The following is an 11756-nucleotide window of genomic DNA, read 5'->3' as shown; positions in this document are numbered from 1 at the left end:
CCCGATTTATATCCGAAATTACCCGAAAAATACCCAAAAATACCCCAAAAAAGTGCAACCTCTTAAAAAATCCAATCTATACCCGAAAAATACCCGGGAAAACGCCCAAAAAAACCCTGAAAATAGGGGTTATTCAATACCCGAAAATAGGGTATTCAAATACCAGGTTTTAGAATACTTGGTTCTATACCCGACCCGAACCCAATACATAGGGTATGGCTTTTCGAGACAATACCCGGACCCGACCCCGACTCGGGTATTGCCAATACCCGGGGTCATACCTAAACCCGGTTCCATACCCGAATCCGGGTATTTGAAAAACCTGATTTGTACACCTCTAGTCATAAGTTTTGAGTTATGTTTGATGGCTACATGCTTTTATGAACCTAATTGGTAAATCTAAAAACTAAGAAGCAGGTATACCCTTAAACCAGTTTTTTTTTCTACTACTATTATTAATAATCAATAAACATTTTGTTTTAATTCGATTGCTATTCATCAAAAAACATATATTCCTTGCAATAAATAAAATAAAATACCAAAAGATATATAGATTCTTATTCTGACAATCTATATTCTATAACCAACTCTTTTGATAGACAAATAAAAGCCAAACGAAACAAACATACGCACACATTTTATGCGTATAACCCTTTATAACATAATCAAATTAACCCTAACCAATCTATCAACATTCAACACCACAACGTCTAGAATCTCAAATTTATAAAACTCAGATGAACGCCTTCACATCTGCGGCTCCATCATACGCGAGAAGTCTTCGAAGCACACGAACCCGTCCCCATTCTTATCAACACTCCTTATCATACTCCTACACTCCTCTAACGTGCACTTCCCGTCTCCTAACGACTTCAACACCTCAAACAGCTCGTCGGCCGTGATCCGTCCATCATGATCCGCGTCAAAAAACTCAAACACGTCTTGCAGCTCCGTATCACACGCTGGCGGTGCGAACGCGGCACTTATCGCTCCGAACTCCTCTAGCGTAATGATACCGTCACCGTTTTTGTCAATCTCGGTAATCATCATGCTCAATTCCTCGCGGATCGAAGGCTCGGATCCTCCTATCCGGTTCAAAACCGCTTCTAGCTGTTCTCGCGTTATCCTTCCGTCACCGTCGCTATCGATAAACCTATATTAGACATAATTCAATTAGAACATCCACAATTACAAGGATAAAAAAACGCATTAAAATATGCATAGTCAGCTATTACATCATAAAAATATTATTTTTTGAAAACACGCAAAACATTTATTCATATCCAATAAAAAATTCCTAAACATGTTACACCAATTTTTTCTAGTTTTTATTTTATTTAACGTATTTAGAAAACGAGCACTAAGAATGACTCCCACAACAGATAAAAAACCGGGACATGAAAAAGCACACAAAAAATATATATATAATAAATAAATTGTTATCGTAGATGCTCTAAGTATTAAATAAACGTCATAAAATTAAAAAGTTGATATGTTAGCATGCGTGAACTTGAAAGACAGGAATCACCGCTACCTAAACGCTTGCACTAATTCGATCTGGACGTCGGTAGAAGCCTCGGACCACTCATCTGACGATACTTCATGCGTGGGCAACACGCTAGTTGGAGTAGCAACACCGTTTGTTTTAGACTTGTGATCCGGTGAGCTAGACGACGTCGTTCCGGAGGAGTTGAACGAGGAGGGGTTAGATCTGGAAACGGACCGGGTTTTCTTGGACCGGAAAAGGTGTTTGGGGTGGATGTGGATATTACCGGCGATCTTCATTGTTAATATTATTATTATTATTATTAGAGAGAGAGAGAAAGAGAGAAAGAAGGTATGAGCGGAGGAAGAAGGGAGGAAGGCGGGGGTGTTAAATGGAGGACTGAGAGTGGCCTTCCAGGAAGCTTCGTTAAAGACAAATAACCAAGACTATTAGTAATTTAGTATGACTACGATGTGGTTGGTTGTATGTTGTTTTGATACTGACGTTTTATTTCTACACCAATCACTTCATTACACGTATCTTGTTTATTTTCAGATCAATAAAATACATTTGACTTTTTGGTTACGCTAGTTTAATAATTGCATTCTGGGTTCATTATTCATTTTTATCTTTATAATTATATATTAAAAACGTTAATTTTTTTTCTATTATTTTCAATTAAGTAATATTTTTTTATACTTTTATTATTATCTTTTCTTTTTTTTTCACTTATAACCATTTTAAAAAATATTAAAAAATTATATAGGCAAACAGTATGCTTCTCCAAATTTAACCATAAAAAGTAACATTTTCTCTCCTATCATCTTATAACCACTTTTAACCATCTCTAAAAAAATAAAGAACTCTTCACATAATTTGAATAATAGATTAAGAATACTCTAATATCAATAACAATTCATGCTCCCTCAATAATCAATATCATGAATGACATTTGTTACGTTCATTTTTGTTTGCATATATAGTATCACAATAATTGAAAATAATGGAAAAGTGATTATGTTTTGTCTCTAACGAATAATTTGTCTATTTTTATCCGGGCATAACATTTTAAAACGACGTAAATGAAATATAAGGATATATTATTTTGACCGTATAAATAAAAGTTTAATTAGTCACATTTTCTTACTATTTTTCATTGGTAAATTGATTATAGTTTGGATTATAAATGGCGTTTACATATCTATATATTATATTAGATTTTATCCTTGTATTACGGGGGTTGTTTTACATTATTCGTTTTTAATATATATATATATGTATATATATATATAAACGAAACCCCTAAAATCCTACGTGTCGCGATATGATCGCTCCCTCTTTTTATGAAAGCCCCCAGATTGCTTGATTTTTAAATAGAGGTCTCTCATTGATTTAACCCAGATTCATGGGTATGAGTCTTACCAAAACCAGATAGCTCTTAAACGGGTTATAACATCCCATTAAATTAAAAATTAATCTTACCAATTATTTGATATGAAAATCCTATAAAATAGGGATATACTAAAATTTAATATATAATTTAAAAAAAATATATATTATTTATAATTAATAAACAATTTTATAGTAAAAAGATATCCTATTTTATTTAATAAAAAGATATTATTTGTAATTAAAAAACAATTTTATAATAAAGAAAATAAACGGGTAATTGGTATTACCAAACCCATATAGCTTTTAAACAGAATTATAACATATCATTTATTTGTGAAATCATTTCATCATCAAATCTCAAGTATATTAATTATTAACTTTCTTACAATAAATAAAATTAAAATCCAAATATACATATATAAATACTAAAAACAAATAATGTAAAATAACTCCCGTAATACGGAATAAAATCTAGTATATATATATATATATATATATATATATGTTTGGATTTTAATTTTATTTATTGTAAGAAAGTTAATAATTAATATACTTTAGGTTTGATGATGAAATGGTTTCACAAATAAATGATATGTTATAATCCGGTTTAAAAACTATCTGGGTTTGGTGATACCCATTACCCGTTTATTTTCTTTATTATAAAATTGTTTCTTAATTATAAATAATATATTTTTTTAAAATAAAATAGGATATTAATTTTTAGTATATTCCTATTTTATAGGATTTTTATATCAAATATTTGATGAGATTATTTTTTAATATAATGAGATGTTATAACCCGTTTAAGAGCTATATGGGTTTGGTGAGACCTTTACCCGTGAATTCGGGTCAAATGCGTGAGAAGCCTTTATTTACAAATAAAGCAATCTGATGGCTTGAGATAATGGTTGTTTTACATTTTTGTTTTTTAATATTTATTTTTTGGATTTCAATTTTCTTTATTGTAAGAAAGTTAATAATATACTTAGGGTTTGATAATGAAAGGGTTTCATAAATAAATGATATGTTATAACCCGTTTAAAAGCTATTTGGATTTTGTGACCCATAACCCGCTTATGTTTTTTACTATAAAATTGTTTATTAATTATAAATAATATCTTTTTCTTTTTAAATTGGATATTAAATTTTAGTATATTCCTATTTTATAGGATTTTCATATCAAATAATTGTTAAGATTAATTTTTAATTTAATGAGATGTTATAACCCGTTTAAGAGCTATCTGGTTTTGATAAGACACATACCCATGAATTTGGGTTAAATCAATGAGATACCTCAGTTTAAAAATCAATAAATCTGATGGCTTCCATAAAAGGGGGGAGCGACCACATCACGACACATAGGATTTTTGGGTTTTCGTTTATATATATTATAGATTTGATAGTTAGGTTTAAAAAAGATATGAAATTTTTAATTAAAATATACAGTTTCACTTTTTAAAAGTATTTGTTATTTTTATAACTTTTTTTGCTAAACTATGAATTGTTATTTGTCAAATTCAGTTGCCAAAAATATTGAAATCATAAGCTAAACACACAAAGAGCATGAGCACATACATACCCACACGAAAACAAATCCAAGCTACACACCACCACCACTGACAGCGCGTCTAAACTAAATCGTATCTACACAGTATTTAAACCTAAATACAAAGTCAATCACATGATTAAACCAAAGTCAAACCTTCAACCAAAGTTTTATTCTTATATTAAAAATTAAATATAGTCAGATACCGGTTTAAATAGAAAAAACTTGGTTAAGTATGAGTTAAAACAAGGAGTGGTGAAAATCATTAAAAACCGAGTTAAATAAAGGTAACACGGTTTGGTTTGGAAAGCGCTTTTTAATGGTTTGACAATGAATTTTCATTTGGAGTAGCCTATATAAGCTGAACTGATTGAGACATTGAGTAAAGTTTGAGTATATTTTGTAGGGTTCTTTCAAGTTTTTTTTTTCTTTTTTTTTTTATTGAACAGGGTTCTTCCAAGTTTCAATTGATTCAATCTTCAGTTTAACAATTTTAATATTTTAAATTTTAAATCCCTAAAACTTTTATAGGTGTTTTACTTATTAAATTGTACCAACTTTATTATTATTACTAACGACCTCATAAGTTTTTTCCTAGGGACGATTGAGGGCTTAACACTAATTTTAAGGAAGACGATTGAGATTTTTACATACGTATAATGCTATAATTTTTTTTAAGGTGGACGCCTCACCCTCCCACCCCAAAGAAGAGGCTAGGTCTGTTGCTAACTAAGTACGATTATGCTATTATTTATTCGTATTTTGCTAGTCTTATAAATCGTTGTAGGCATCATGTTGAATGAAAATACTAGAATCTAGAGTTTGGAAACGCAAATAACGTGTAATGTGACTTTTGAAGTTGGAATATATAAGATTGAAAAGATGTATGCCAGAACGTTTTAGTATCAAATATATTTTTCTTAAATGAGTTAGTACTACGAATTAACAAAATTTTCGTTATCGCATTCATCGTATATTATTCGTCATTTTTGTAATGCATATGTATTCGGTGATGTTTTTATTTTTATCTTAGTGACGTAACTCTTCAAACACTTATCACTTTCACATGACTTAAAGACTAATAAATGGCTTAAACTAAACTGTTTCCCCTTGTCTTGAAGAACCTACCAACCCAACCAGTTTAATTTGCTATAATCCAAGGCCGTAGTTGCTGATTCGTCTAAGAAGTTTCGTCAAAATCAACCGAATCGGATGTTGACGTCTGGTTATAACTTATGTTACGTGGTTTCATGAATACATGGAAACTCTTTTAACGATAAAAGCATGTAAAATCCCACGGAATTGTATCTTTTGCCTTTTCTTTCTTAGTATTCTTAATATTTATCTATATTTAGAAAAACCAATGTAACATATCTCATATATATCATGCTCTTCAACTTCATTTTTAATTTTAAACTTCTAATAGACCCTTTTATAAGTTTTATCTATTAATGTTTTCAGAAATTAAAGGTTGGGTGTTATTAACAAAGGTTACCTAAACGTTCATGTTTTTGTATTTATTATTATTTTATTTTTATTCAAATCTTTGAATGTGTGATTTTAAAACTCCACCATCTTACACGATGAATTATTTTTTTGGTTTGAACTTTCCTAAATCAAGGTGTGGATTTTTTTTCCGTTGTCAAGGTGAGTTTAATAGTTTAGGCATTATTGTTGTTATTATTAGGATAGAGCCCGTATAATACAGGGATAGTTAAAAAGTAAAATAAAAAAGTTAAATTTGATAATATACATATTAACATATCTTATGAATTCATAAGATATAAATAATTTTCTAAAATACATAGATTAGTAAGAATAATTTGTATTTGTATTTTAAAAGTAATAAAATGGAAGGTTGTGAATCTATACCAATCAAGAAAAAGAGAAGGCTAACATCAATTTATCATAGTTGAGTTGGTAAGCCATAAACATTATAAAAGCAAGGTAGTGAGTTTAATTCCCACCAACAACATATTTTTCATTTTATCATTCATGAAGGGAAAGTTGTAAAAATAAAAACTTGTACACTTAGAGCCTATATGGAAGGTCTAATTGAGTGACATATGAAAAAATTGTGTTGCTTTAGTTGTATAGGTAGATTTTTTTTTCTCGGATGCTATCCCATTCGTCTTATTATGAACGATCATTGTAATTGTTTTCGTTATGGGTTGATGTAATATATGATGGGTTCAAGATATTGTTAGAGACTGCCACTAGATAAAAATACTATAGTGATGGCGGTAGAGGTGGTTGTGTTGTGTGGCTCAAAATAAAGTTGTGGATTATTGGAGAAAATACTCGTAGAAGAAAGTGGAGGATCGTGTGACGGAGAAGAAAACGATCAACATAAGAGAAGATGAATGGTTATTCCATGGATATCATTTTTTTACCTTTCATTCTCCTTTTAGTTTCTCTTTACAAATCAAAATACAAATAAAAATATATTTGAAAGCAGAGATGGCCAACAATCCAACGAGTGTGACATTTAACGTTAGACCTTTGTAGTGACACCCACTATAAGGATTCAACATGGTGTGGTAGCGTGGATTAGGTGGCAAAATACTACATTGTAGAATGCTACGCCCTCTATACATGGTCCACACTCCACAGGCAATCCGGCCTGAAAGGTGTTATTGGAAATCTTAACGTGGGTGGACTGGCGGAGGACTATGTTGAAGACAAAAAACATGTCGTTTTTAAAACTTTCTTAATTTGTAACTAATTAAGTATCTAAACTCTTTTTCCGGCAATAACTTGTACATGCTAATTAAAAAAAATCTAATTAGGTAGTGTTGTTTGTCTTTTTCTTATGAACATTTCAATATAAATTTCATTGAAATTCAAGTTTGGTGTAAAACATAAGAGTGACATGACAGTTTTAACGTGAGGTGGTGTAAATTTATTAGTTTAATTAAATCATATTTTTACTAATAATCTTACTACTACATACAATACAACGGATTACAATATAAAGTATTTAACAAAAGGATTATTACTATCATAGTGTTTCATCTAACAGTTAAGAGTTAACAATTTTCAAATATACTATTTAAAAGTTTTTTTAGTATCATTAAAATAGACATAATAGTAACATATTGATGTGTATTTTTTTTTGTAACTTTCTTAAAAGAAGAAAATTATAGGAGTGTTAAAAGATTATAAATAAATTTATAATTCTATTTTTAAAGTTTATTTTAAGGCACGGTTTATTTTACGAACCAGTTTACTTATTACATTAATTAATAATTAAAATAATATTTTGTAAGTTAATAATATCGAACCAGTACTAACTTTTTTTTTTTTATTGAAATACAACTAAACGAATAATAAAATTAATATACATGTATCTAAAGAATTGACAACTACACCATCGATTGTTCAGTTAAATGATATTAAAGCTGTCTTTATTTGAAAGTGGAAATATACTTTTTCTTTTAAATTGATTTCTTATTTGTTTAATTTATAATCAATTGGGTGGGCGCATTTGACCGTTTCGAATAAAATCTATGGACCTTGCTATTAGGAAAAGAATCTATGTTCGAGTTGAGTTCGCTCGTTATCATTTGTTTTTCAGGATGTCCAGGAATAGCTTCACTTTTACTCGATTGTGCAAAAGTAGGTTCAAAACGCTGAGTACTTTCGAGTACTCGTTACAAGGTATGTCCTCGAGGTGAGTTTTTTTTAACTTCGTCTAATTATTAACTAATCGATCAAAGGTGATCAATCTCAGCCAGAATCACTTTTAGTCGGTGAGCTTGGGCATGTTTTGACTTAAAAAAAAATAAAACATAATTTGTAATTCTATAATATTAAAGAACAAATATAATTTCTTTAATAAATGATTAGCAATTTTTAAAATAACTTATTATTTAAAAATATATTTCTCTTATATACATTAATATTCACCTATTTTGTTATAAATATTAGCAAACTTATGATATTTGATATATATATAATATCTAAAAATCAATTTTCTTTATATTTACTATGTCTGAGTACTCTCCGAGTATACCCAACTTTCGAGTCAACCGCCTAGGATCCGTCTAACGACTTTTGCAACCTTGCTTTTCACAGTCATTTCTTTTGTCACAAAAAACCCTCATTACAAAAACAAGAGAGAACCTGAGAAAAAAAGAAAAATATTGAGTGAATGAATGAAACTTTTGGATCCATGCGTATACATGTATTATGCATACATAAGTCACTGGACGATTGTTTGGGTACGAATTTTGGTTTGGGGCACAATTATTAGTTTTTCTTTTATCAAAGTTATATATATGTAAATCATTTTCTTCACAACATTAACACATGAAATGGGGAAAAAAACTGTAAAAAGGCCTAGTAACAATTGAAAGTTGGGGCAAAATAACTGGAAAAAAAAAAAACCCTTTTCGCCTATTTATGTTTAACTATAAAAAAAAACTGAAAAAAAGGACTAGTTAACACGTGAAATTGGCCTAGAAAAAAGTTTATACAAGGTCCATTTCTTTTATGCTCCTCTTAGTCACTTGAAGTTTTAAAGAAGGCCTTACATCTAATATGATAATTGGCTCTTACCTCCTACATAGTTTGACTAAGTTTATTAGTTACCTTATAGGAGGTAATAACACTATTAAAAGACAAAATTATTATATCTTTTTCACCAACAACTCAGGTCACAATCCCAACCTAGGTCACAACCCATTTTTTAATTAAATTCTTTTCTTTCAAACAATTTGTTTTTTATATAATTTGATTTTTATTTAATAATTTTTATTATTTAACTTATTTTAGAAATTTAAAAATACAGTCTTGTTTAGTTTATTTTTATGAACATTTTGATTTAAATTTTATTAAAAACGGAGCACTTTTTTTAAAGTATGTATTTTTAACATTATTATATGTAAAATTTTGTTTTGTTAATACTTGTAAAACTTCAAGGTTTTTTTTATATAGAATTACGATATTATCTTTTTTTTTTAAATTTTTTTATACTTAAAATAATATTTTAAAAAAAATAAACATATATCTCAGTTTTAATAAATTTTATAGAATAAATTAAAACCTAATAAGATATATGCATTAAAATAAGTGGTCTGAGTTGAGTTATGAATAAAAGGGAAAATTGGATTAGGTTGAGTTGTGTAGGCGGAAAAGAAAGAAATTAGTTTTTTTTTATTAAAAAGTCGGGTTAGATTGTGAATAAAGTTAGTATTAAGATTTAAGACTTTGGATGTTTTAGATCAAACTTGGGCCCGCATGTATTCTTCAACTGGACCAGCAAGATCTTCTTAATACTCATAATCCAGCATATTAAGTCCAGCCCAAAGCCCAACTCCAGGCCATTTACGCAATCCATTTAAAACCATTAACCAGTAAACATCGGGCTCCTTTGATTCTCTGAATCTTTCAGTATGGTCCCATTTAGTATACATATTTAGGTTAGAATAAAAACCCACTTGAGTTGTGAAAATCTAGAAACTCATTCTCAACCACATGTTTTTAATTAAAGATTAAATTTTGTGATCCACAATTAAAGTTAATAAAAAATGTAAAAGTTTATTTACATTTTCGCTCTCCTAAAAACATATATAAAAATCACTAAAAAAATTTTAAAAAATAGTGAAGAGGTATGTACCCCGCCTCAACACCGAGCGAGGCGGGTCAACCCACAAGATATAGACAAGAGGCTTGAAATCATGACATTATGAAGGCACAAAGCCAAAATCTATGCGCATGGCGCATATCACATATGCTCATGCATCACATGCTCAGGCATCACATATGCTCATGCATCACATATGCTCAGGCATCACATATGCTCACGCGTATCACATGCTCACGCACCATATATGCTCACGCATATCACATCTGCGCGTGATGTATCCGCGCGTGACGCATATCACATGCTCACGCATATCACATGCTCACGTGGCGCATCCGCGCGTGGCGCATATCACATGCTTGTACATATCACATCTGGGCATGAGACATCTGCGCGTGAGAATAAAGAGAAGACCTCGCGCATCCTCAGGATAGGCGCATATCACACATGCACATAATCAACATCGTCCTTATCCAAATCAGGATTAGGGCAACCTTGATTGTGCAGGTCAGACAACCTTCCAGAAGGTATCTTTTTAAGGAATAAGAATATGCTGATGTTGACAGCTGCCAATGAAAGGTGGACAACTCAGCAAAACCCATGTGCTACCACGTGATTGCACATGGGTCAGAGAATAATCAATGAAAAAGCACCAGGTGTCCCAAGGACACGTGGCGCAAAGCAATTGGAGGAGGCCAAAAAGGCCCTAATTGGGTCTGAGCCCAATCATTGGAAACCCTAGCACTATAAATACCACATCAACTCCACAAGGAGAGGTATGCCCTATTACACAGTATTCAGCTATATTAAGCAATACACTCCAATTTCCTTACTCTCATATTATTATCTTCTCCTACAAATCTCTTATTCTCACACCGGAGGGTTACCCCAAAGAGGACCCCTCTGTCCCTTTCTGAGGGGTAAGTTTACGGTGCTGTTCATTTTGTAGGTGGAAGAATCCAGATCCCAGAGAACCACCGGTGAAATAGCATAATCACACCCGAGGAAAGTTGATCGTCTACCAGTGAGTCGATCCACGTTTCTTCATTGGCGCCATCCGTGGGACAAAATCTCATCAGTTCTCTAAAAAAAAATTTCACCATGGTTTCTGGTGTTCGTAACAGTGATCAAGTTCTGGAGGATATTGAGCGTGAGGATGTTAATGAGGGACAGCAGTTTCTGAGGGTGCCGCGTGATTCTACGCGCACCACCAGTAACCATCCCTTCATCACAACTCCTCATGGCCAGACTGAAACTCCTCCAGACGATCTCACGTTCCAAAATCTTACCGGCGCGAAACAAAAAGGACCAATGGGTCCAGAAGATGAAACCAATGACCCTAAAGAATGGCTCATAAACGAGCAACGACGTCTAATGGACAAGTACAATGAGATGGTCAAACACAAAAAGTTAGCCGACTTAACACAAAGGCTAGCGTTTGACAAGCAAACCGTTCATGGAACAAAAAGGGCGCGCGCGCCGGAAGAGGGTTACTCTGTTCACACTGAACACGCTGAGTTTAGTGATGAAGAAGTGCATAGCATGAGGAAGACGCGAGATACTCATGCAGGAGGCTCACAGCTCCGCGCGCACATGAACGTGACGCCTGGAGTCAAAGCCGACATGGATCTGTACACACCGTACAGCCCACCAGTGAGAGGGCAAGTGGACGTCACCACACCGTACAGGCCAGCCATCTTGGTGAAACATTCAAAATTCACTGAGCGCATCGCGAAGGCCCCCAT

The 11756-nt window shown here is 31.9% G+C and overlaps 1 protein-coding gene across 1 annotated transcript; it reads right to left on the bottom strand.

The window, feature by feature from the left end:
• Positions 1–595: 595 nt before the first annotated feature.
• On the bottom strand, positions 596–1785 carry LOC143585888 (putative calcium-binding protein CML36). Its single transcript, XM_077067563.1, has 2 exons — positions 1535–1785; positions 596–1153 (listed from the first exon to the last, which is right to left on the bottom strand). Exons 1-2 carry the CDS (start codon positions 1783–1785, stop codon positions 748–750), a joined length of 657 nt encoding a protein of 218 aa, XP_076923678.1. The 3' UTR covers positions 596–747.
• Positions 1786–11756: the final 9971 nt, after the last annotated feature.

Source organism: Bidens hawaiensis, unplaced genomic scaffold (genome assembly GCF_021521415.1).
Source record: "Bidens hawaiensis isolate Kalapana, Puna unplaced genomic scaffold, B.hawaiensis_p1.1 tig00034198_1, whole genome shotgun sequence".
In the NCBI taxonomy this organism is placed as follows: Eukaryota; Viridiplantae; Streptophyta; class Magnoliopsida; order Asterales; family Asteraceae; genus Bidens; species Bidens hawaiensis.
This window is presented reverse-complemented; position numbering and strand designations above follow the sequence as displayed.

Bases quoted from the DNA above. Each gene is read 5' to 3' on its own strand.
- LOC143585888 (XM_077067563.1), bottom strand. From the start codon at position 1,785: ATGAAGATCGCCGGTAATATCCACATCCACCCCAAACACCTTTTCCGG. The intron at 1,154-1,534 runs GTAGCGGTGATT...TGTCTAATATAG, and splicing joins GAATTAGTGCAAGCGTTTAG to GTTTATCGATAGCGACGGTG.